At 45.5% G+C, this 27,674-nt stretch overlaps 1 protein-coding gene across 1 annotated transcript in view; it reads right to left on the minus strand.

Annotated features, from left to right (window-relative positions):
• CFAP206 (cilia and flagella associated protein 206) overlaps positions 1-27,674 on the minus strand; it is a 236,876-nt gene that overhangs the window by 60,571 nt on the left and 148,631 nt on the right. Inside the window, exons 10-11 of the mRNA XM_029595447.1 lie at positions 2,506-2,646; positions 1,435-1,628 (exon numbers count right to left, since the gene is read on the minus strand). Of these exons, the coding sequence (XP_029451307.1) occupies positions 1,435-1,628; positions 2,506-2,646 (335 nt within the window). The remainder of the gene's footprint in view (positions 1-1,434; positions 1,629-2,505; positions 2,647-27,674) is intronic.

Consider the following 27,674-nt stretch of genomic DNA (forward strand, 5'->3'; position numbering starts at 1 on the left):
AGCCTATTTTGCATAGGCTCAGCGACGCGCGCAAGCCCCAGGACGCGTGTATATCTCGGGGCTTGAAAAAATGGGCGGGGAGTGGGTGGGACGGGGGTGGGACAGGGCGGGGATGGGACCGAGGCCTCCGGTACAGCAGTTGGGCCGGCGCGCACAACCTACCCCTGCCCAGAGGCAGGTGTAAATAAAGAAACAAAGGTGGGTGGGGGGATTTAGATAGGGCAGGGGGGCGGGTTAGATAGGGGAAGGGAGGGGAAGGTGGGGGGGGGGGAGCAGAGGGAATGGGGAAAGCCATCGGGGCTCCCCTACGGCTTGGCGCGCGCAAGGTGCACAAATGGGCATCCCCTTGCGTGCGCCGACCCCGGATTTTATAACATGCGCGCAGCTGCGAGCGCATGTTATAAAATCGAGCATAGATTTGTGCGCGCCAGGTTGTGCGCACAAATCTACGCCCACGCGTAGATTACAAAATCTGGCCCTAAGGATATGTAAACTTGTGAACAGGACCATTTTATTATTTCCTTTATTGCTATGGTTGTGCTATTCTGTGTCTAATGATTGTGCTATTCTGTGATGCATAAAATAGTTTAATTTGAAACACATTAAAAATAACAGACGTGTTTTGTCTGATCACTCATGTTTTCTTAAAATGGTACACATCTATCAAATTCTGCCAGGGATATGTAAACTTATGAGCACCATTGAATATATAGGTTTAGTTACCCGGATAAGTTTATCTGGCTAACTTGCTGAGTCTCATCTCTAAAAATATATATAAATTGCAATCTCACCCGAACTCCATCCCCTGGAACATCTCTTTTTAATGCAGATAAAAATATGTGGGAAACAGACTTATACCTGTACTTTTGTGTGATGGGACCCTGATTTTCAAAATGCCACTTACATATATGTGTAAGAGTATTTTGTCTGCAAGTTGTTTTTAAAATGAAGCTCAAAATGTATTGTTAGTCCAATAAAATATCACCTTACACATTTTCTGCTAATTGATTTTTATGGAAAAGCAAGCAGGATACTGTTTTGAAGGCTATTATGAACGTTTGAATAAGACTAAAACAAAATTGCTTTTCTAATTTCCATTTAATTGGAAAAATAAAAACTAGCCTCCCAACAGGGTGTGATTCTGTTATTGAGGAAATATACTCATGCTTAAAGCTCCCTATACAGAGAATATAAGATATGCAATATTTAGCTAATTTAAACATCTGACTTGTTAACATCCCATGCTTTATAATTTATAAGTAAAAGTAATTGCATGTTTTTCCTCCTCATCTGCAATTGGAAGGAGTGAGAAATATGTAGTTTAAAGAAATTGATTCTGAGAATAAAGATGTATCGCCCATGAATTGTGATTGGACAAAACAGTCAAGCATGGAACTGATTCATGCACTGGGAAAAAGGAAGTCTATGGCTTACCTGTGAATATGGAATGATAGATGCAAACTGCTGATAGAGCTCAAGCAACTGAATTAGTTCTGCATTTCTCTTAGCTTTTTCTCCAACTAACCCAATATATTTATCTGGGTTTTTGGCAAAACTGTATGCCGATTCCTTAGAACTGAAAACGTAATATTTATCTCTGTGTTTCAAGATTCCAATATCAGGATTTCCTAACAAATGATAAACACACAAAAAAGAGCATGGAGTAAAACAGTGAAAGTCTAAGACTTCATTTTTCCTTAAAACTGCTGAAATGCAAACATTCTGAAAACCTGGTTATTTAAAAGAGCTTACAGCATGGCTGAGTGATCTTTTACTAATCTTATTCTTTTATGCTGTTCTTATCTATTTTATATTGATTATTATCCATTTGTTTTGAAAAAATTTGTTTTATTGTATTACTATGTATACCTTTAAATATTTTATTTCCAAAGATGTATTTATTTTCTTAAATTGTAAACTGTTGTGAATGTTTTTACTAAACCATGATCTAGAAAACTTGCTAAATAAGTAAATAAATACATAAAAAAATACATAAATAAATATAAAAAAAAATACATAAATAAAAATTCCTATAAAACAGCTTAGAACAGCTTAGAATTTTAGAGGGATAAGTAGTGACTCTGAGTTTTACAGTCAAGTATTTATGTATTTTTGCAATATTTACCACCTGTGGTCCAGCATTCTCCTAACTGTCCTAGAGTGTCTGGTTGAAATTGTTATCTTTATGATCTACCCTGTAGCTTTTCATTGCTCATTTCTGGTCTTCTAGATCCCTGACCATCTTGGAGCCATCTTTGGTATCCCTCATCCAGTTCACTGCATTGTTCTACTGCAGAGAAACATTGACAGTGGCTCCTTTCAGAATCTGGTAAAAGGATGCTCTTGGGTTAGCTGATAGGAGTTGCTTAGATGTGATGACTGGCACCCCTCCACAGAAATCCCAGCACTGATTGATCCAAGGAACAGGATCTGGGTCTGGGAACTGAAACATGGTGTTATTGGGCCAGTCTGTTGAAAAAAATGTTTTAAAGTTACTAGGCATACCTGGCAGGAGAAGGCCATCTTTTGCTGCAAGTGCATAACCACAAAATCCATGATATTGAATTGTCAGTTGATCAAAATTAACTGTATTCTCTGGAAAAAACCATTCTTGTTTCTTGAAGTCAAAAACATTTATTCTGTTTCCTGGAAAGATCAAAGAAAAATAAACAGTTATATTTAGCTTAATGGTGACTTGCCTTCCTTTCATACATAAATTCTTTGTTCTTTTCAGTAGACATCTCTTTGACATAAAATCTATACCAGGTGGCACTGAACTAGAAAAGGACCCAGTCAACATCTCTGGTAATCTGAAGGTAGTCAATCAGTATGACAAAGCAGTGTTGAAGACAAATAGTATACTCAGGTGTATAAGACTGAGGTACTACCAAGATTGCTGGATGTGGACCCTTATCTAAGGGGCTTCAAGGACAGGCAAGAGTGGGATTGAGGTGTCATGGAGCTAAGAGAGACTCAAAACAGAATCCCACTGAATTGGCTTAAAAAAGAGGGAGACAGAAGTTCTTACTATCATTTTACCCTGAAAATGGAGGGGAAGTACTTAGGTTCTTTTCCTGACCCAGTGTGTCACGTGCTTAACAGTGTCAACAGAAAGAATATGTGGACCAAGACCATCTGTTTACGACCTATACCTTCATCTATGTTTCAACCTCTATCTCAGGGCACACAAACTGAAAGTGCTTTGAATAGGGGTAAGGTCTATTGAACTGACTGGGTCAGCCCCCTGATTGTTGTTGGAAGAAATGGTTAAAAATGTATCAGCCTGAGGGCTGAGCAGTCGCTTAATATTAGGTATCTGTATGGGGATGCTTGCCCTTACCCTACAGCTATGATAAAGGTGGAGGTCAGAGGAAGGAAAGCAGTGGCTATGATGGGTATAGATGCTTAGCTACTCTTCCTGGTGCTAATTGGAATGGACTAGCTCTACTTTTCCTCATTGATGGGGAAAACTCCCTTCTAGACAGAAAGAGAACATGGAAAATCCAAAAGAATGTCAAGTGGGCAGTTCTCCCTTTTTTTCTCCAGAGATATATATCCCACAAGAGTCCACTAACACAAGTCGAAACAGATGCTTGGACAGGCAGTTAGGGCTCTCTACAACAGAGAATTCAAGAGCAAGCTCCTGAAGAGTGTTGAATGCAAGAGGTCTGAAAGAGGTGCCTTGGTCCCAGGAATAACTGATTTTCATGTCCCTTAATTTTTGCCAAGCTTAAGGAGATGGAGTGAAGAAGAGACCTAGTGTTTAGAGAACCAGGGAAGCAAGTCATGCATATGGGGAGTGGAAATCCAAATGAACTGTATTCGATGGGGGGGGAAAGGCTGATGTGCACGGAGCAGGAGAGGGACCTTGGGGTGTTAGTGTCTAATGATATGAAGTCTGCAAAACAATGCGACAAGGCGATAGCAAAAGCCAGAAGAATGCTGGGCTGCATAGAGAGAGGAATATCGAGTAAGAAAAGGGAAGTGATTATCCCCTTGTACAGGTCCTTGGTGAGGCCTCACCTGGAGTACTGTGTTCAGTTCTGGAGAACGTATCTACAAAGAGACAAAGACAAGATGGAAGCGGTACAGAGAAGGGCGACCAGGAAGGTGGAGGATCTTCATCGGATGACATACGAGGAGAGATTGAAGAATCTAAATATGTACACCCTGGAGGAAAGGAGGAGCAGGGGTGATATGATTCAGACTTTCAGATACTTGAAAAACTTTAATGATCCAAAGACAACGACAAACCTTTTCCGTCAGAAAAAAATCAGCAGAACCAGAGGTCACGAGCTGAGGCTCCAGGGAGGAAGACTAAGAACCAATGTCAGGAAGTATTTCTTCACGGAAAGGGTGGTGGATGCCTGGAATGCCCTTCCAGAGGAAGTGGTGAAGTCTAAAACTGTGAAGGACTTCAAAGGGACGTGGGATAAACACTGTGGATCCATCAAGTCTAGTGGGCATAAATAAAGAGGAGGCAGCAAAACACTGCACGGAGCGGCAGTAGCCACAGAGGCATTCACGGAGTGGGATGCCAGTGGCCAGTAGTTGGTGTTCCACCTTCAGGCAGCAAAACACTGAACGGAGCGGCAGTAGCCACAGAGGCATTCACGGAGCGGGATGCCAGTGGCCAGTAGTTGGTGTTCCACCTTCAGGCAGCAAAACACTGCACGGAGCGGCAGTAGCCACAGAGGCATTCACGGAGCGGGATGCCAGTGGCCAGTGTTTGGTGGGGAGGGATGGAGGGCTGCCATCTCCAAAAAAAACAAACAAACAAACAAACAAACAAAGCAGGGGTGGGTAAGAGTATGGGGCAGGGGTGTGGCCTGCTTGTTGCGGCGGTTGCTACCCCTGATTGAGCTGGATGTTCACTGGGATGCGGATACGGTGCTGCTCTCTGCATTGGTGGAGGGGTGGAAGGGAGCTGGGGCCGGAGGGTGCTGGAAGCCAATAGTGACGGGTGGGAGGGAGAAAAAAGGGGGGGGGGGGAAATGGATAAACTGCGTGGCTTGCTGGGCAGACTGGATGGGACGTTTGGTCTTCTTCTGCCGTCATTTCTATGTTTCTATGTTTCTATGATTCAAATCTCACTAACTTAGCTATGAAGAGACATATTAATAAAATAATTAAAACTGGGTATAATAAGCTTTGCCTATTAAAACAACTGTAGCTTCTGTTGAACCCATATGATTTCTGTACAATTCTGCAAACTACGATTTTTTCAAATCTTGATTACTGTAACGCACTATTATTAGGCTTATCTTCTGTAACATTAAGATCTCTACTAATGTTACAAAATGCAACAGCAAAACTCTTAATTGGAGGAAAAAATTATGATCACATCACTCCCATCTTGATGTCATTACATTGGCTACAAATAAACTTTCGTATACAATGCAAAGTTTTATGGTAAGTGTTATTCATAAAAATGTGAATAATAATGAGTCAGATTGGTTAGGAGCAGCTTTACATTTTCATATACCTCAAAGAAATGTCAGATCAGCTAACAAAGGCTTATTAAGTATTCCATCAATTCAAAATGCCCATTTGACAGAAGTTAGAGATAGGGCCTTTCCCATTGCCGGACTGAAACTGTGGAACACAATACCCGAAGAATTAAGGAGGCAGAAAGAGTTTAAAACTTTTAAGAGGGAGTTAAATACTTAGCTGTTCAAATTAGCATGCAAGAATGACCACAATCATTAACATAAAGGAAGGAGTTGGCTCTATTAGCAAAAGATTCATAATTTAAATTTAAATGTATTATTTGATTTTGAGAATCCTAAGGCAAAAAAGTGGTTAACTTTATACTTGATTTTATACATGTGTGTTTATTATATTGTTCCCTATATGTACCCAGATCAATCCAGACTCCTGGATTTTGCCTCCCTTCCAGCAAATAGAGACAGAGAAAGTTTTGCTGACACTGCAACATAACCAAGTGTGCTATCTGCAGACCCTCAGTATTTCTCTGTCTCCATCAGATGGTAGAAGTGCAAAACCTGAAGTCTGGAAACTAGATTAAAAAAAACCAAAATGGAATATATAGTTTTCTTGGAGATTCCTTCCCAGGAGGTTGGCAGGTCCTGGTGGGCCCATCCCTTCTGGTTCTGAAGTAGACAAGCAGGGGGTTGGGGATCCCTATATTGCTCAGTCCTTCACCACTGGGGATAGACATCTGGTGGGGCCAGTTCCCTCTCCCCCAGGAGGAATTGCGGAGCCTTATGCCATACTTGTTCTGAAAGGGAAGTAGGTTTTGTCTATTTATGTAAAGTAGAAAAAAATGTTGCTTTATTATTTTTTTTATTTATATTTTATTGAATTTATCAATGCTTACCCCAATAAAAACATAGGAAACACAAATAGTAACATTCCATATACTTGAAAGAAACAATCAAAATGAACTGTTCCTGTTACAATTCTATTAGTCCTCAAACGGGGAGTGCTATATCAGGTAAATTTAAATATATTATCATATATTTCCCAAAGGAGATATCTTTTACTACTATTCATCAATCCACATAACTTTTAAATATAACTAATATTGTCAGAAGATTATTTATCAGATTCTTATCCAAAAGAAACGTTTCAAAGTGTGATGGTTCATAGAATATAAACTTATTCCTTGCGAGTGTTATACAACACTTGCAAGGAAAGTTTTGCACGTACAATGCACCCAAGGCAGTGACTCTATCTTTTAATGAAATAAATTGTTTCCTTCTTGCCTGAGTGCTTTTTGCTACGTCAGGGAAAATCTGAATTTTCCCTCCACAGAACAAAAAGTCTTTATTCTTAAAGAAGTTTTGCAGAACCATATTTTTATCTATTTCACACACAAAAGTGACCAAAAGAGTAGCCCTCGTAGGAATTTCATCAAGATATGCTTCCAAGAAAGATGTTAAATTAGGACTACATTCCTGCACTACATCAAAATCCTGCCCTTGTTCCATATTATTAACTCGGGTTCGAGGGATATAAAATTTTTTTGAGATTAACATATCTTTACTAGAGGAAATTTGTAATATCTCATTTAAGTACTTTCGAAATAATTCATTTGCTGATAGCAACCTTGTAATTGGGAAATTTAAAAGACGGAGGTTTTTCATTCTCATCCCATTCTCAAGATTCTCAATCTGTCTCTGTACCACCAAACTATCCTTTATAAATGAAGTACTTACCAATTTTATATTAGAAAACTGTTGTTCATTTACCACACTCTGAGTCTCTAACTTATCCAAATGGTCTGAATGTTCCTGTAATTTATTCTTTGTCTCAGTATTGAGTCATTGCCTGGCCTAATAATTTCTCCATACGTTTTACAGATCTCCACACATCTATTAAAGTAACATTTTTCAAATCAGGTACATCCATATTAATATTATCTTCCCCAACAGTAGTTGCTTGTACCTGAGTTTCTACCCTCCCACTTGCAGCTACACCTTCTGAATCAATAATGTTATCTGTAAAAGATTCTATAACCACCAATTCATTCGGATTTTCTGTTCTATTATTTGTTCCAAGTTCTAAGTTAGTGGTGACGAATGCTGACCAGGACTCCTTATAGAACCCGATGAAAAAGAAACTTCCGGATTGGGGTTTTGTAAATTAATATTTACTGAACGAGAAATATGAAAATCCATAGGACCCCTTACCATTGGAGTAGATGGTGTCAAAGGAAAAACCTTTATTTTTCTTTTCCTGCCCATGTGTAGGCAATTTGGGCTTTTCTCAACAAAGAGTGCAGGCCTCTAGTTTTTATGCTGGGAAGCGTCCCAGCCCGATGACGTCACAGGGGGCGTGCTGAGCACTCGTTGTACGGGTGATGTTGTAAAACCTCTGTAGTCCCACCGGTCAAAGTTCCTCACAAGTGAGGCTCTCTCCAGGCTGCACTCCCAGGATTTTCTCCACAGGCCCCTGGTTTTTATGCTGGGAAGCGTCCCAGCCCGATGATGTTGTTCTACACGGAGAAGATATAAACCTTGATTGCCTTCCCGCCAATGAGGAACTACCTGCTCAATAACACAAAATGTTAAATCGTCAAAAGAATGTTCATGTTGTCTACAATGGGTTACCAAGGGCTCTTCCATATGACCAGTTCTTATATTTGATCGATGTTCAATCATTCTCGTTTTTAACATCCGCTTGTTTTACCTATTTATATCAAATTGCAAGGACATTTAATTAGATATATCACCATGGTAGAATTGCATGTGGTATGATGTTTGAGATAAATTTTAAAACCAGATGGTAATTGTAAAAATTCTTTAATGTTCATGGAATTTGCACACACTGAACATCATTGACAAGGTCTATGAGAACCAGAATGTTCAGTAGTAATGGCTAATGGAGGGGAAAAATCTGAATGTACCAATCGATCATGCAAATTTGTCACCCGAGAGAAAGTAATCCGTGGGTAAGAATGAAAAACTTCATGTGTCTGCAAAACATGCCAATATTTGAAAATAGCGTGTTTAATAATTTTAGCTTCAGGAGAAAATGGTAAAATGCAGGTCGGAGTCGCTGATTCTTCTTTTGGCTGGGTTGTAAATAGCCATTCTCGGTGAGAAAACTTTGCACGTAGATAAGCTTTTCTAGAGATAGCATTAAAAAAGAATTTTTTTGCTTTCAATTCACTCTTTTTTCAACAAATCTGTGGGACTGCTATGGGGGCAACCATAGCCCCTGATTTAGCCAATTTATATATGCAGAAATTTGAAGAAAATTGGCTTACTGAACCTAGGTTTGTACATCAGCTGATCGTCTGGAAGAGGTTCATCGATGATGTTTTTGTTTTGTGGCGAGGATCATTTGAAGAATTTCAAATCTTTTTGGATTGGCTGAATTCTTGTGATTCAAATCTGCATTTTACCGCAGAAATTCAAGATAAATACATTTCTTTTTTGGACATTAAAATTGAACTCATTGATGGTGGTTTTTCAACTTCGATCTATAGAAAATTAGTATGTTCAAATACTTATCTACATTTCAAAGTGCACATCCACGTGCTTTAAAGATGAACCTTCCAGTGAGCCAATTTATACGTCTTCAAAGATTATGCTGATTTCGAAGTACAATCTAAGACTTTGTCTGCGAGGTTTCTGCAACGAGGCTACCCAAAGAAATGTATTAGAAAAGCTTATCTACATGCAAAGTTTTCTCACCGAGAATGGCTAATTACAACCCAGCCAAAAGAAGAATCAGCGACTCCGACCTGCATTTCACCATTTTCTCCTGAAGCTAAAATTATTAAACATGCTATTTTCAAATATTTGTTACGGTTCTGGCCGCGAGCGCCGCAACCAGACCCTTACCTCCGTGTTCCTGGACCTGTTCCCGCTTCTGTTGGCCTAGTTTGCAGTCTGTTCGGTGGCGTCCCCCGAGGGCCGCGCCGCCGGGAAGCCTCCCATGGATGCCCTGCCTTTAGGCGTGCGCGTGCCACTTGGGCACTTTTCTAGGCCGTTTCCCACCTGTGGTGACTCCGCCCAGTTCCTGACGTCAGACGCCGCGGCCTTGATAAGCCGGCCGCGGACACTCAGTCTTTGCCTTGCAACGGGCTTACCAACCGGTTCCCTGTTGCTCCGTGCCCCGGAGTGAGCTGCCTTTGGAATTCACTTTATTCCTGCTTGCCTGCTACAGTACCTGCTTGGTTCCTGCTTGCCTGCTACAGTACCTGCTTGCCTGCCACAGTTCCTGCCTGGTTCCAGTTGCCGAGTCCTGCTACAGTTCCTGCCTGGTTCCAGTACCCGAGTCTTGCTACAGTTCCTGCCTGGTTCCAGTATCCGTGCCTCGCTACAGTTCCTGTCTACTGTTCTACTCTGGTTCCAGTTCTCAGTCCTCCTCATCAGCCTGCCTGCTCCAGTCTCAAGATCATCAACCCGCCTAAGTCCCAGCGGCCGGACTCCTACAGGCTCCACCCGGGGGGCTTCAGCTTCCAGGGTGAAGAGCACCTCTACGTCCTGCCTGAACATCTGCCTCCCGGCCTGCGTTGTGCCAGAGACATTGAATACCTTTCCCAGTCTCTTGCAGGTCGGCCCAAGGGTCCACTAAATTGAGACTCCATAACAGATTGCAAGGCCATGGACTCGGCGGATGCGCCTGTCCCCTTGGACCTGCCAGAGTTGGCCCAGCAGCTGCAGTATCAACAACAGTACCTCAAGGTGCTTACTGGTTCGGTAGGGGAATTATCAGCCTGATTGGATGCCAGGGCCCCGTCCACCTCAGAACCAGCACCCGAGGGTCAAGACTCTTCGGTGACTCAGCTGCCGGCACCCTCTCGTTACGCTGGAGATTTAAGGACCTGCCGTGGCTTTCTGAACCAATGTTTCATACAGTTCTCCTTGTTGCCTCGGCAGTTCCCCTCGGATGAGGTGAAAGTAGCCTATATCCTGTCCCTGCTTGACGGGAAAGCCTTAATATGGGCCTCTCCCCTTTGGGAACACAATGATCCCTCGCTATTGGACCTACAACAATTTGTCTTGAACTTCCGACAGGCTTTTGATGAGCCAGCCCGAGTAGCTACAGCTACATCTGAACTGCTACAGCTCCATCAGGGGGCTCGCTCCTTGGCAGATTATGCTATGGAATTCCAGATTTTAGCCCAAGAAGTAGGTTGGCAGGATGGTAGTCTTAAGGTCATCTTCTTGGAGGGCCTTTCCGGACGCATAAAGGATGAAACTGCTGCCCGAGATCTGCTGGAGGACCTCGCCTTGATAGAGATGGCTGCCCGCATTGACCTACAACAACAGGCCAAGGAACAGCACTCCTCCCGCCACAGTCCTGCTTCTGTGTCGGCGAGATCCGCGTCTTCTCCTAAGACTTCTCGTCCAGAAGCTCCCACCTGTGAACCCATGCAGCTGGGACGGACCCCGCTCTCTGCTGAAGAGAGGCAACATCGCCGTTCGTTGAATTTGTGCTTGTATTGTGGCCAGAAGGGCCATTTCTTGGCACGCTGCCAGGAGCGTGCGGAAAACGCCAAAGCCTAGGAGGTCGGGAGGAGCTCCTCCTAGGCTGTGCTACTGTTACGCTTGGGCTCTGGTCAGGAGTCGTGAACACCACCCAGCAGGGTGGCTCCAGGTGGAGAGAGACAGGAATGGCTAGAAACAGTGTCTGGTTCCAGGCTGGGTCAGGGCAGGCAGCAAGTAGCAGTGTCTGGGTCCAGGCTGGGTCAGGGCAGGCGGCAAGTAGCAGTGTCTGGGTCTAGGCTGGGTCAGGGCAGGCGGCAAGTAGCAGTGTCTGGGTTCAGGCTGGGTCAGGGCAAGGCAGGTCAGAAGGCCCGTAGGCCACACACACACAGAAGGCCCGTAGGCCACACACCATAAGCAGGGCAAGGCAGGTCAGAAGGCCTGTAGGCCACACACACACAGAAGGCCCATAGGCCACACACCGTAAGCAGGGCAAGGCAGAGAAGGCCCGTAGGCCACACACACACACAGAAGGCCCGTAGGCCACACACCGTAAGCAGGGCAAGGCAGGTCAGAAGGCCCGTAGGCCACACACACACAGAAGGCCCATAGGCCACACAAGGCAAGGCAAGACAAGGCAAGGAATAAGGCCCGAAGGCCGCGCAAGGCAAGGCAAGGAATAAGGCCCGAAGGCCGCGCAAGGCAAGGCAAGGCAAGGCAAGGCAAGGAATAAGGCCCGAAGGCCGCGCAAGGCAAGGCAAGGCAAAGCAAGGAATAAGGCCCGAAGGCCGCGCAAGGCAAGGCAAGGCAAGGCAAAGCAAGGAATAAGGCCCGAAGGCCGCGCAAGGCAAGGCAAGGAATAAGGCCCGAAGGCCGCGCAAGGCAAGGGAAGGTCCAGGGACCAAATGCACAGCAAGCAAGGAAGGCTAGAGCAGGGAGCCCAGGCGAGCTCGATGCCGAAGCACTGAGGGAACTGTCAGGCAGGGTTATAAGGGACAGCCCAGAACATAGAGAGGAGAAGGGAGATGGACTGGGCCTGTCAGGAGATCCAGCTCTAGAGGGACCCCTGGTGGTGAGGCGGTTGCACAGCAGCCATAGCCATAACAGTACCCCCCCCTCAAGGCCTCCCCCTCCTCCTGGATCCCATCTGTGCAGGAGGTAATCAATAATAACGTGAGACCACTCCGGGGGTGATGCGGCAGGTTCAACTCCTTCCCGAGGCAGTAAGGCAGTCCATACCCCCACCTGGGGTGATAAGGCGGCAGGGTTAGACCCCTCCTGGGGTAGCAGAGGCGGTGCAGATTTCCATAACCCCTCCTGGGGTGACAAGGGGAACACAAACCCCACCTGGGGCAGAGAAACAGTCCGTAACCCTTCTTGAGGCGACAGTAGGGCCGGTCCGGACCCTTCCAAGGTCAGCATCAGGACCGGTACAGACCCCTCCAAGGGCGGCAGCTGGACCAGTACAGCAGGCTCAGATAGTTGAGTAACAAAGTCAGTTGGCAGGCCCGGTTCGGACCCCTCTGGGGGCAGCAGCAGGACCGGTACGGACCCCTCCAGGGGCAGCAGCAGAACCGGTACGGACTCCTCTCGGGGAGGCAGCTGGACCGGTACGGACCCCTCCAGGGGCGGCAGCTGGACCGGTACAGCAGGCTCAGATAGTTGAGTAACAAAGTCTGTTGGCAGGCCCAGTTCGGACCCCTCCGGGGGCGGCAGCAGGGCCGGTATGGACCCCTCCGGGGACGGCAGCAGGGCCGGCTCGAGCCCTTCCGGGGGCGGCAGCAGGACCGGCTCGGACCCCTCCGAGGACGGCAGCAGGACCGGCTTGGCAGGCTCAGATGGCTGAGTCAGAAAGTCTGTCAGCAGGACCGGTGCGGACCCCTCCGAGGACGGCAGCAGGGCCGGTTTGGACCCCTCCGAGGACGGCAGCAGGGCCGGTTCAGCAGGCTCAGATGGCTGAGTCAGAAAGTCTGTCAGTAGGACCGGTTCGGACCCCTCCAGGGGTGGCAGCAGGACCGGTTCGAGCCCCTCCAGGGGCGGCAGCAGGACCGGTTCGAGCCCCTCCAGGGGCGGCAGCAGGACCGGATCAGCAGGCTCAGATGACTGAGTCAGAAAGTCTGTCAGTAGGACCGGTTCGGACCCCTCCAGGGGTGGCAGCAGGACCGGTTCGAACCCCTCTCGGGGAGGCAGCTGGACCGGTATGGACCCCTCTCGGGGAGGCAGCTGGACCGGTATGGACCCCTCCAGGGGCGGCAGCTGGACCGGTTCGAGCCCCTCCAGGGGCGGCAGCAGGACCGGATCAGCAGGCTCAGATGGCTGCGTCAAAAAGTCTGTCAGCAGGACCGGTGCGGACCCCTCCGAGGACGGCAGCAGGGCCGGTTCGGACCCCTCCGAGGACGGCAGCAGGGCCGGTTCAGCAGGCTCAGATGGCTGAGTCAGAAAGTCTGTCAGTAGGACCGGTTCGGACCCCTCCAGGGGCGGCAGCAGGACCGGTTCGAGCCCCTCCAGGGGCGGCAGCAGGGCTGGTTCGAACCTCTCCGGGGATGACAGCAGGACCGGTTCAGCAGACTCAGGCTCTTCTCGGGGTAGTGCAGGAGACTCGGACCCCTCTTGGGGCGAAACAGCAGACCCAGACTCTTCTTGGGGTTGTGCAGCAGGTTCAGATGGCAGAGTAGCAAGGTTAGAAGTAGTGTGCATGGAAGACACAGATTGTACTGCCGTGGTCTTGATACCTCGAGCCAAAGTCTGACGCTCCTGATTTTGTTTCTGGAGGAACAGTTTAGAGAAGGCACAGGCAGTTCTAGGACGTCTAGGGAAGGTGCTCGTTAGTATCCACTTGGCAGCTGTGGGAAGCAGAGCCCTGCTAGAGTTAATTACTTCCCTCTGCTTCTGTTTCTGGTGCTCTAGCGTGGAAGTTATCGAAGGCTTCTTAACCCGGTGAGTTCTGAGATTTTCAGAGCAAGTTTTTTCCAAAGTGTCCAGAGATGAAGTGCTAGAATGCTTAATCCATAAACTGTTACATGAAATAATGTTGTTAACTGGACCAGAAGCTGAACGCACGGTAGTAGAGCTGACTGTTCTCCCTAATGAAGCAGCTGGTCCTGTAGCTGAACAACAGGGGCACGGTTTGCCTGGTGGTAATAGGCTGGGAATACATGAACATTTCCACCATCCTGGCTTTGGAGTAGAACAGTTTAAACACTCTTGGTAGACAGAGACATTTCTCTTATTGCAGTTACTGCATGTCCAGTGTTCCTGACCAGCAAGTTGACAGGCTAGGCAGTTCTGATAGCTTGGGTAATTCAAGGTCTGACAGGAATTGCAGGTATAAAACTTTGAAGAAGGAGGCATCTTGTAATAGTGAAAAAGTTGACTCACCGGTTTAGCACACACCTATCTCTTCCCCTGGAAATTTGGTGGCTTCGGCATACTGTTACGCTTGGGCTCCAGTCAGGAGTCGTGAACACCACCCAGCAGGGTGGCTCCAGGTGGAGAGAGACAGGAATGGCTAGAAACAGTGTCTGGTTCCAGGCTGGGTCAGGGCAGGCGGCAAGTAGCAGTGTCTGGGTCTAGGCTGGGTCAGGGCAGGCGGCAAGTAGCAGTGTCTGGGTCTAGGCTGGGTCAGGGCAGGCGGCAAGTAGCAGTGTCTGGGTTCAGGCTGGGTCAGGGCAAGGCAGGTCAGAAGGCCCGTAGGCCACACACACACAGAAGGCCCGTAGGCCACACACCGTAAGCAGGGCAAGGCAGGTCAGAAGGCCCGTAGGCCACACACACAGAAGGCCCGTAGGCCACACACCGTAAGCAAGGCAAGGCAGAGAAGGCCCGTAGGCCACACACACACAGAAGGCCCGTAGGCCACACACCGTAAGCAGGGCAAGGCAGGTCAGAAGGCCCGTAGGCCACACACACACAGAAGGCCCATAGGCCACACACCGTAAGCAGGGCAAGGCAGAGAAGGCCCGTAGGCCACACACACACACAGAAGGCCCGTAGGCCACACACCGTAAGCAGGGCAAGGCAGGTCAGAAGGCCCGTAGGCCACACACACACAGAAGGCCCGTAGGCCACACAAGGCAAGGCAAGACAAGGCAAGGAATAAGGCCCGAAGGCCGCGCAAGGCAAGGCAAGGAATAAGGCCCGAAGGCCGCGCAAGGCAAGGCAAGGCAAGGCAAGGCAAGGAATAAGGCCCGAAGGCCGCGCAAGACAAGGCAAAGCAAGGAATAAGGCCCGAAGGCCGCGCAAGGCAAGGCAAGGCAAGGCAAAGCAAGGAATAAGGCCCGAAGGCCGCGCAAGGCAAGGAATAAGGCCCGAAGGCCGCGCAAGGCAAGGGAAGGTCCAGGGACCAAATGCACAGCAAGCAAGGAAGGCTAGAGCAGGGAGCCCAGGCGAGCTCGATGCCGAAGCACTGAGGGAACTGTCAGGCAGGGTTATAAGGGACAGCCCAGAACATAGAGAGGAGAAGGGAGATGGACTGGGCCTGTCAGGAGATCCAGCTCTAGAGGGACCCCTGGTGGTGAGGCGGTTGCACAGCAGCCATAGCCGTAACAGCTACAGCTCCTCAATGTACCGTGCCTGTTACCCTAGAGGATCCATCGAGACGATCGCGTTCCTGGATTCTGGAGCCGGGGGAAATTTCATCCTGCAGGTCTTAGTCTCCCAGTTGCGAATCCCTACGCATAGACGGGAGGTCCCGTTACGAATTACCTCCATCCAGGGGACGCTCCTTCCAGGACCTATCCTGATGTCCACGACACCCATTACTGTCCGCACCGGGGTGATCCATTCGGAGGAGATAGCCTTCCTAGTGTTGGATAAGGCTATCCACCCTGTGGTGCTAGGGTTGCTGTGGTTACGGAAGCACTCGCCCACGATTCAGTGGGATACTCTACAGATTGTCAAGTGGAGCCCTTTCTGTCTAGCCAACTGTATGAAGGTGCCTAAGGCTCCTGGACTTCCGTTGATGCACTCTGCCCAAGGTCCTACGGCACCTTATGAGGACTTCATGGATGTTTTTTCCAAGTCCAAGGCGGAGATCCTTCCGCAGCATCGCCCGTATGACTGCGCTATAGACATGCTACCTGGAACTATGCCCCCTCGAGGAAGGGTATATCCCTTGTCATTGCCTGAAACCCGGGCCATGTCTGAGTATATTTCAGAGAATCTGGCCAAGGGGTTTATTCACCCATCCAAGTCGCCTGCAGGGGCAGGCTTCTTCTTTGTCAGCAAGAAGGACGGCTCGCTGAGACTGTGTATAGACTATCGAGGCCTAAATTCTATTAGCAAGCAGGATCGTTACCCACTCCCACTAATCCTGGAGCTCCTCGATAAGCTCCAGGGAGCGAAGATTTTTACAAAGTTGGACCTACGAGGTGCTTACAACTTAGTCAGAATTCGTCCCGGAGACGAGTGGAAAACCGCTTTTAATACCAGAGATGGGCATTATGAATATCTTGTGATGCCTTTCGGCTTATGTAATGCTCCGGCGGTGTTCCAGCACCTTATGAATGAGGTGTTACGGGACCTTCTGAACACCTGCGTAATTGTCTACCTCGACGATGTGCTAATCTACTCCCAGGACCTGCCTTCACACCGTCAGCATGTCCGTCAAGTGCTCCAAATACTTAGGGAGCATAGTCTGTACGTGAAACTTGAGAAATGTAGTTTCGAGAAGACGTCCCTGCCGTTCCTGGGCTACATAATCTCTGCAACAGGCTTCCAAATGGATCCTGAGAAAGTGGCGGCAATTAAGAACTGGCCCCGGCCGAGGGGTCTCAAAGCGTTGGAACGCTTCCTCGGCTTTTCCAATTTCTACCGTCACTTTATTCCCAACTATTCCCGTATTGTGGCTCCGTTGACTGCCCTCACTCGAAAGGGAGCCAACGTGGTGGATTCGCCTGTTTCCACTTGCCAAGCCTTCGAGGTCCTCAAGGAAGCGTTCTTGTTGGACACCTGCCTTCGTCATTCTGACCCTAGTTGGCCCTTCGTGGTGGAAGTCGATGCCTCCAATGTGGCCATGGGGACCGTGCTGAGCCAGTACTCCGATTCTGGACAATTGCTACCCTGTTCATATTTCTCGAAGAAATTCTCGCCGGCAGAAAGCAACTACTGTATTGGCGATAAAGAGTTACTAGCCATGAAACTTGCCCTGGAGGAATGGAGACAGTGGTTGGAGGGGGCCAACCATCCGGTTATGATTTACACCGACCACAAAAACTTAGCATTCTTAAAGCAAGCCCAGCGCCTGAACCCATGGCAAGCCCGGTGGTCGCTGTTTTTTGATTGGTTTAACTTTACCGTATGCTACCGACCCGGCTCTAAGAACGTTCATGCCGGCGCGCTCTCGCACTCCTCTGAGGTTGAAGAAACTTCTGACACTCCCCAGTACATCTTGGATCCCGTGAAAGTGAGCCTCGCAGCAACCTTGGTGTCCTCCCAAGGAAAGACCGTATTGCCTCATCGCTCCCGGAGAGCAGTCCTCACTTGGGCCCATGAAACCCTCACCAGGGGCCATTCTGGCTGTAAAGGGACCTTAGACCTGTTGAACTGATTCTACTGGTGGCCAATGGTGAGGCAGGACATCCAAGCCTTTGTGGGCTCTTGCCCTACCTGCGCCGTACAGAAGCCGCTCATCGGGAGGCCCAGGGGCTTGTTACAACCATTACCCATCCCGGTGGAGCCTTGGACACACATCTCCACCGACTTTGTCGTGGACCTTCCCGTCTCAGGAGGTAATTTGGTCATTTGGGTGACCGTAGACTGATTCTCCAAGATGGCGCACTTTGTCCCCTTGCCAAAGTTGCCTTCTGCACCTGACTTAGCTAATCTCTTCACTCAACATATCTTTAGACTTCACGGTCTTCCACAGGATATAGTCTCAGATCGAGGGCCACAGTTTACTGCTTGATATTGGAAAGCACTTTGCAAACGCTTCAGTGTGCAACTTAGTCTTTCGTCTGCATTCCATCCCCAGAGTAATGGGCAAACAGAACGGACTAACCAAACCTTAAAGACCTTTCTCCATTCGTTCGTGAATGAATGACAAGATAATTGGGCCAAGTTACTCCCGTGGGCGGAGTTCTCGTACAATAGCCATACGCATGCCGCTACTGGAAGTTCACCTTTCCTCGCTGTCTATGGTAAGTAACTTTGACCGCCTTTGCCTTCGCCTGAACCTAGTGCACTCCCGGCAGTGCAACTTTCAGCCCGCCAGCTTCTTTCCTTATGGACCTCTATCCAGGGAAAGCTCCGTAAAGCCGCCCAGTCAGTCAAGAAATGGGCAGATAGGCATCGTCAGCCAGCACCTATCTTCCTTCCAGGAGACCGTGTCTGGCTTAGTACTAAAAATCTACAGCTACGAATCCCGTCTTGAAGACTAGCCCCGAGATTCTGTGGGCCTTTCTGAGTCGCCGAACGAGTGGGAGCAGTCTCGTACTGACTACGCCTACCCTCCTCCATGCGCATACATGACGTGTTCCATGTGTCATTGCTGAAGCCTCTTGTTTTGTCTAGATACCACTCCCGGGCTCCTGAACCATCGGATCCTTCAGTACCAGACGATATTACGTATCAAGTACGTGAGATCTTGGATGTTCGGTTCCATCAACGACGCTGGGAGTATTTGCTTGCCTGGGAGGGTTGCGGACCCGAGGATAATTCGTGGGAACCTGCCCGTAACATCCTCGACAAGGACTTATTACGCAGTTCCATCTGGATCACCCAAGTAAACCTGGACCTGCTAAGAGGGGGCGTAAGAGGGGTGGTACTGTTACGGTTCTGGCCGCAAGCACCGCAACCAGACCCTTACCTCCGTGTTCCTGGACCTGTTCCTGCTTCTGTTGGCCTAGTTCGCGGCCTGTTCGGAGGCTTCCCCACGAGGGCTGCGCTGCCGGGAAACCTCCCATCGACGCCCTGCCTCTAGGCACGCACGCGTGCCACTTGGGCACTTTTCTAGGCCGTTTCCCGCCAGTGGTGACTCTGCCCAGTTCCTGATGTCAGATGCCGCGGCCTTGATAAGCCAGCCACGGACTCTCAGTCTTTGCCTTGCAACGGGCTTACCAACCAGTTCCCTGTTGCTCCGTGCCCCGGAGTGAGCTGCCTTTGGAACTCGCTCTGTTCCTGCTTGCCTGCTACAGTACTTGCCTGGCTCCTGCTTGCCTGCTATAGTACCTGCTTGGTTCCTGCTTGCCAGCTACAGTACCTGCTTGGTTCCTGCTTGCCTGCTACAGTACCTGTTGGTTCCTGCTTGCCTGCCACAGTTCCTGCCTGGTTCCAGTTCCGGAGTCCTGCTACAGTTCCTGCCTGCTTCCAGTACCTGAGTCCTGCTACAGTTCCTGCCTGGTTCCAGTATCCGTGCCTCGCTACAGTTCCTATCTACTGTTCTACTCTGGTTCCAGTTCTCAGTCCTGCTCATCAGCCTGCCCGCTCCAGTCTCAAGATCATCAACCCGCCTAAGTCCCAGCGGCCAGGCTCCTATGGGCTCCTCCCGGGGGGGCTTCGGCTTCCAAGGGTGAAGCCTCCCCTAATTCCAAGCGGCTGGGCTCCTACGGGCTCCTCCCGGGGGAGCACCAGCTTCCAGGGTGAAGTGCACCTCTACATCCTGCCTGAACATCTGCCTCCCGGCCTGCTGTGTGCCAGAGACATTGAATACCTTTCCCAGTCTCTTGCAGGTCGGCCCAAGGATCGAATAAATTGAGACTCCATAACAATATTGGCATGTTTTGCAGACACATGAAGTTTTCCATTCTTACCCATGGATTACTTTCTCTCGGGCGACAAATTTGCGTGATCGATTGGTACATTCAGATTTTTCCTCTCCATTAGCCATTACTACTGAACATTCTGGTTCTCATAGACCTTGTCAATGATGTTCAGTATGTGCAAATTCCATGAACATTGAAGAATTTTTACAATTACCATCTGGTTTTAAAATTTATCTCAAACATCATACCATATGCAATTCTACCATGGTGATATATCTAATTAAATGTCCTTGCAATTTGATATAAATAGGTAAAACAAGCGGATGTTAAAAACGAGAATGATTGAACATCGATCAAATATAAGAACTGGTCATATGGAAGAGCCCTTGGTAACCCATTGTAGACAACATGAACATTCTTTTGACGATTTAACATTTTGTGTTATTGATCAGGTAGTTCAACATTGGCGGGGAGGCAATCAAGGTTTATATCTTCTCTGTTTAGAACAACGTTAGATTTACAAATTAAATACAGTTAATCCTTTTGGTTTGAACACAGAATTGGATTTACATGTTTTTTTGGGTTAAACCTTATTGCTGTAAGATGTGTATTTGAAAAGATATCATCTTTGTTTCTTCCGTCATCTACCTGATGTCATAACAGTTTATTTGGATATCCTCATTTGCATAGAGTGACGTCCTGATCTCGTTCTCGGCACCAACAATATATTTAAAGCGACGCTCTCGTCAGCCTCGGTTCCTCCGTTTCTGATTACAAGACGGTTGAGACGATGTTCCCGATGATAAATGATAGCCCTTCATAGAAGCTAAGTATTGCTGTTTTATTTTTGATTAATTCTACATATATATTGAAATTGGATCTTTTGTTGTAATGTTTACAGATAGAGTAAACATCTTGGATTAATGCCCCTGAAGAAGCACTATGTGTGTGAAACACGGCCGTGTTGAGCGCTGAAAATTCATGGATTGGGATTTTTTTAAATAAAAAAACATACAGAAAAACTAAGAAAAAGTAGTTTTGAAATAAATTTGTGTGAAGGTGAATGATAGAGAAGACCGGCTGGTTTTGATTATAAACACAGCGACTGGCTTGCTGACACCTTCATGGAGGCTATTTATAATATTGATAGTTGTGTTCACATTTTTTGATTACTAGATTTCAATTACCCCAATATTTATTTTATTTATTTAGAAACTTTTATATACCGGTATTAGTGGGGACATCATACCGGTTTACAGTTGAACAAAAGAATTGAAAGTACATATTAACAGGGGAAAATGAACATGGGGGGGATAAACCAGAGGCAGTATGGAAGCGAAAGATTAAAATAAACAAGAACAGAACAGAACATAACAATATAGTAATATCGTTAAATCCTTAATATAAGGAATATGCAATCTTAATATAAGGAATATGCGATCTTAATATAAGGAATATTGACTGGGTAAGTGAAATATCAGGGCATGCTAGGGAGATAAAGTTCCTGGATGGAATAAATGACAGTTTTATGGAACAATTGGATCAGTAACCAACGAAAGAGGGAACAATTTTAGATCTAATTCTCACTGGAGCACAGGATTTGATGAGAGAGGTTATGGTGGTGGGCTGCTTGGAAAGAGTGATCATAATATGATCAAATTTGAATTAATGACTGGAAGGGGGACAATAAGTAAATCCACAGCTCTAGCGCTAAACTTTCAAAAGGGAAACTTTGGACGCTGCTCTGCCTCCTCTCTCCAGACCAACGGGACTGTTACCACCTTTCAGCCCAAGAATTGAGAGAGGAGAGACAGAAGCCCTAAGGATGCTGTTCCCGCTGTTTCCGGCCCCATTGACACCTTATCGGGCAAAAAGCCATGCCCCCCCCCCCCCCAATGATGTCTCCAGCACGGTGGGGGTGAAAAGCCAGTGTGGGACACCGGAGGAAATCACCTTTCCATCCTGGACGCTGCTTTGCCTCCTCTCTCCGGACCAACGGGACTGTTACCACCTTTCAGCCCAAGAATTGAGAGAGGAGAGACAGAAGCCCTAAGGACGCTGTTCCCGCTGTTTTCGGCCCTGTTGCCACCTTATCGGGCCGAAAGCCACGCCCTCGATGATGTCACCAGCACAGGGGGGTGAAAAGCCAGCGTGGGATGCTGGAGGAAATCACCTTTCCACCCTGGACGCTGCTCTGCCTCCTCACTCCGGACCAACGGGACTGTTACCACCTTTCAGCCCAAGAATTGAGAAAGGAGAGACAGAAGCCCTAAGGACGCTGTTCCCGCTATTTTCGGACTTGTTGCCACTTATAGGGCCCAAAGCCACGTCCCCTGATGATGTCACCGGCACGGGGGGGGGGGGGGGTGAAAAGCCAGCGTGGGATTCTGAAATTCACTCAATTCCAGTAATCTTAGGGAGAGGTTTTTATGGTGCTCTTTCTAATATTAATTGAAAAATGTCTTCTTATAGATCCTCAAATTTAGTGAATATTCCAATTACTATGTCTACAGTTAAATCTGGTTCTTCTGAGGTGAATTAATGCTCAGTCTGTGAGAAAAAAATTTCAGTTGTTACATGACCTGATAGAGGTAGAAAAACCTGATGTCTTTTGCATAATAGAGAGCTGGCTTTTAGACTCTGACGTAGTCACCTTAAATCAGATGTTTCCTACGGGCTATTCATTTATTTCTCAACCTCGTGCTAAAGGGAGGGGTGGAGGGCTGCTCATTATTTTCAAACGTATCTGGAATTTTAAGTCTCAAAATCTTAGTGGAATTTCCACTCAAGAAATACTTCTTGTTTATTCCTCAAGTTTCTCTATTTGCTTGGTTTATTGTCCTCCTAAATTGTTACATTCGAACCTATCACTATTCTTTGAACAATTGTTACTGGCTCAAATTAATCTGAATAATATGTTGATATTAGGTGATTTCAATCTTCCATGTAATCACATTTTGGAAGATAATCAAACACATTTATTTAATGACATTCTAATGTCTTTAGGGTGGCCCCAACTGATTCATTGTCCCACACATCGATTAGGAAATTCTTTAGATTTGGTTTACCTCAATAATTGCTCTAACTTTCAATTATTGAATACTCCAGTCACTAAAGATGTTCCATGGTCTGACCATTCACTTATCAGTTTTTCTTTATCTGGCTCGCATGAAAGTAATCTTCACACTGCCCCATCCATGTTTTCTAAAAGATCTTTTATTGATACCTCTAAATTTAAAGAGGCTCTTGCTCCTATTCCAGAATTTTCTGAGGTTAATGACCTTAATTGCTATTTAGTGGCATGATCAAAACATGTAACCATTGTTCTTAATAATATTGCTCCAGTAAAACATTATTCTCATTCGAAAAAGAAGTTTCAACCCTGGTTAACACGAGCCTTAATTTTGTTTCGACAACTTTTGAGAAAAAATGAGTGAAAATGGTTAAAAAAAAAGCATCTCTAGAGAATGTAACTCACTTTAGAACATCTTTAGCGAATTATCAGGCTGAAACTCTTAAAGCCAAAAAAGAATACTACTCGAAAAAAATAAAGGGACTAGAAAATAGTCTTAAAGCCCTGTTCCATCTAGTCCATAACTTGATCAAAGATCATAAGATAAATAGCGTGTTGATTCTTTAACAGCCGATATGTTTGCTATATATTTCTCCTTAAAAATTGAGACTTTTTCCCTGCTCTTTAAGGATGTGACTCCTTGGTTTTCAAATGATTCTCCCATTAGCACCTCAGTTTAGACCACCTTTGAGATGATTTCCTCCATTGACTATCTAATATAGTCTCACACTTGAACAATACTATCTGTCCAGAAACAAATATTTCTACTTCAATTTTCAAAGCTATCTTTGAAGTATTGAGTCCTTCAATCACCTTTATTGTTAACAATTCACTTACTACAGGAGTGATGCCTAATAGTTTGAAAATTGCTTCAGTTAAACCACTACTAAAAAAGCCACATTTAGATATTAATAACCCAGCGAATTATAGAGCGAAGATTATTGAAGGTGCTGTGTTAAAACAATTCACTGATTTTCTCGAGGACAACGAAATTTTGAACTCACATCAGTTTGGATTCCGCTGTGGCATGAATACCGAACTTCTTATTTCTTTGATCGACTCCATTAAGCATAGTCTTGATGGAGGACAGCAATATCTCTTGGTCTCTCTAGACAAATCATCGGCCTTTGATATGGTCGATCATGATATTCTATTTTGCCTCCGTGAATGTGGCATATCCGGAGTGGTTCTTTCATGGTTTACTGACTAACCCAGTGGTCGCTTCCAATTTTCAAATTTAATAAGAACATAAGAAAATGCCATACTGGGTCAGACCAAGGGTCCATCAAGGGTCCATCAAGCCCAGCATCCTGTTTCCAACAGTGGCCAATCCAGGCCATAAGAACCTGGCAAGTACCCAAAAACTAAGTCTATTCCATGTTACCATTGCTAATGGCAGTGGCTATTCTCTAAGTGAACTTAATAGCAGGTAATGGACTTCCCCTCCAAGAACTTATCCAATCCTTTTTTAAACACATCTATACTAACTGCACTATACTAACTGCACTAACCACATCCTCAACAGGTTAAATCAGAATAAACTATCTTTAAATACAAACAAATCTGAATTCTTACTAATTCATCAACCTCATTCTTCACTCCAAAATAATACTATCATTTTAGATAATACGTCGTTTCCTTTAGACAAACCAGTCAAAAGCCTTGGAGTTCTACTCGATGAAACTTTTTCATTTAAACCGCATATTAGAGTAATGGTAAAATCTGGGTTTTTCAAACTTCGCTTACTTTCTGGTCTGCGGCATTTATTTTATGAGCATGACCTACTTACTGTAGTACGTGCTATAATTTTTCCCCACATAGACTATTATAATAGTCTGTTAATAGGACTATGCAAAGTTTCTTTACAACCAATCCAAGTAGTGCTCAATGCTGCTGCCAGGCTTGTATCCAATACTAAACGCTCTGAACACGTTTCACCAGTTTTATGTAGTTTGAATTGGTTACCCATTCTTGAGTGAATTGAGTTCAAAATTGCCATGATAATTTTCAAATTACTCAGTTCAGACTCACCGCCTTGGTCTAATGCACTACTGCGTATTTATAAACCTACTCGAGGGCTGAGATCTTCTCAACTTTGTCTGCTTGAAATACCTTCCGTGCGTCTAGCATGTCTTTTTTTCTACCAGAGAAACATCTTTCTCTATAGTTGCTCCAGCTCTGTGGAATCTCCTCCCTTTTGAATTGCAAACATTAGACAACTTAAAAAAATTCAGACGTCTCTTAAAAGATTTCCTGCATCAACGTGCCTATAGCATATTTTAAAGAGCTAAATTGGATGATGACCTCTCCCCTATAATATGTAATTGATTTGCTTTAAATATTCTGTGATGGGTTATTGTTGATTAATGCTGATATTACCACTACTTTCATGAAAATCAATGCTATGTCTACTATTTGTAATGTACGTGATTTAAGTATATTATGTATGTTTTATTACTGTAAATCACCTAGTCCTATTTTGCAATAGGCAATTAACAAATTTTAATAAAATGAAATGAAAAAAATGAAATGAAAAAAAACTGAAAGTTGCAGCTACAAAGGTAAAAAGTGTGCAACAGGCATGGATATTGTTAAAAAATACAATCCTAGAAGCACAGACCAGATGTATTCCATGCATTAAGAAAGGTGAAAGAAAGGCACAACGATTACCGGATTGGTTAAAAGGTAAGGTGAAAGAGGCTATTTTAGCCAAAAGATCTTCATTCAAAAATTGGAAAAAGGATCCATCAGAAGAAAATAGGATAAAGCATAAGCATTGTCAAGTTAAATGTAAGACAGGCTAAGAGAGAAATTGAAAAGAAGTTGGCCATAAAAGCAAAAACTCACAATAAAAACTTTAAAAAATATATAAGAAGCAGAAAGCCTGCAAGGGAGTCGGTTGGACTGTTGGATGATCAAGGGGTTAAAGGGGCACTTACAAAAGATAAGGCCATCGCGGAAAGCTTAAACAATTTCTTTGCTTCGGTGTTTACTGAAGAGGATGTTGAAGAGATATGCACGCTGGAGAAGGTTTTTATGGGTGCTGATTCAGATCAACCGAACTAGATCACGGTAAACCTGGAAGAAGTGGTAGGCCTGATTGATAAACTGAAGAGTAGTAAATCACCTGGACTGGATGGTATACACTCCAGGGTTCTGAAAGAACTAAAAAATGAAATTTCAGACCTATTTCAAATAATTTGTAACCTATCATTAAAATCATCCGATGTACCTGAAGATTGGAAGATGGCCACTGTAACCCTTATATTTAAAAAGGGATCTGTTGGTGATCCTGGAAACTATAGACCGGTGAGCCTGACTTCAGCACTGGGAAAAATCGTGGAAACTGTTAAAAACATTTAGATAGTCATGGTTTGATGGGACACAGCCAACATGGATTTACCCAAGGGAAGTCTTGTCTCACAAATCTCCTATATTTTTTTGAAGGGGTGAATAAACATGTGAACAAAGATGAACCTTAGATGTGGTGTATTTGGATTTTCAGAAGGCGTCTGACAAAGTCCCACATGAGAGGCTTCTAAGAAAACTAAAAAGTTATGGGATAGGAGGCGGTGTCATTATGTGGATTGCAAGTTGGTTAAAAGACAGGAAACAGAGAGTAGGATTAAATGGTCAGTTTTCACAGTGGAAAAAGGTAAACAGTGGAGTACCTCAGGGATCTGTACTTGGTCCAATGCTTTTTAATATATTTTTAACATATGATGAGTGAGGTAATCAAATTTGTGGATGACACAAAATTATGCAGAGTAGATAAATCTCTAGCAGATTGTGATAAATTGCAGGAGGACCTTGCAAGACTGGAAGATTGGGCTTTCAAATGGCAGATGAAATTTAATGTGGACAATTGGAAAGTGATGCATATAGGGAAAAAAATAACCCTTGCTGTAGTTACACAATGTTAGGTTCTATCTTAGGAGTTACCACTCAAGAAATAGATCTAGGCGTGATGGGGATAATACATTGAAATCGTTGGCCCAGTGTGCTGTCGCGATAAAAAAGGCAAACAGAATGTTAGGAATTATTAGGAAGGGAAAGGCAAATAAAATGGAGGATGCCATAATGCCTCTGTATCGCTCCATGGTGAGACAGCACCTTGAATAATGTATGCAATTCTAGTCACCATGTCTCAAAAAGGATATAGCTGTACTGGAGAAAGTGCAGAGAAGGGCGACCAAAATGATAAGGGGCATGGACCGGCTTCCCTATGAGGCAAGTTAAAGATGTTAGGGCTGTTCAGTTTGGAGAAGAGAAGACTCAGGGGGATATGATAGAAGTCTACAAAATCATGAAAGCCTTGAACAAGTTAATGTAAATCGGTTATTTACTCTCTCAGATAATAGAAGGACCAGGGGGCACGCTATGAAGTTAGCAAGTAACTCATTTAAAACAAATCAGATAAAATATTTTTCACTCAGTACATAGTTAAGCTCTGGAATTCATTGCCAGAGGATGTTTACAGCAGTTAATTTAACTGGGTTTAAAAAAAGTTTAGATAAGTTCCTAGAGGAAAAATCCAAAAATTGCTATTACGGTAATTAATAAGAAAAAGTATCTTGTGATTTATCTAAATGTTTGGGTACTTGCCAGGTACTTGTGACTTGGATTGGCCACTTTTGGAAACAGGATACTGGGCTTGATGGACCCTTGGTCTGACCCAGTATGGCACATCTTATGTTCTTATGTTATGCTTTAGAATTTGCTCGTTCATTAAAGGACTTGTTCATGGTCTCCCTTTATGCTTCCATGACCAAAAAGCGAGTGGTGCAGGAAACCATCAGCCGCCTATAGATGATGGGGGCCATTGTTCCCATCCCCCTGGAGGAGCAAGGGATGGGAAGGAATTCAATTTATTTCGTGGTTCCAAAAAGGAGGGAACTTTTTGCCTTATTTTGGACTTAAAGAAAGAAAACGTAGCTCTCAAAGTTCCTCGTTTTCGGATGAAGACTCTGTGCTCGGTCATTGCAGCAGTGCGCAAGG

This window comes from Rhinatrema bivittatum, chromosome 3 (assembly GCF_901001135.1).
Source record: "Rhinatrema bivittatum chromosome 3, aRhiBiv1.1, whole genome shotgun sequence".
Lineage (NCBI taxonomy): Eukaryota > Metazoa > Chordata > Amphibia > Gymnophiona > Rhinatrematidae > Rhinatrema > Rhinatrema bivittatum.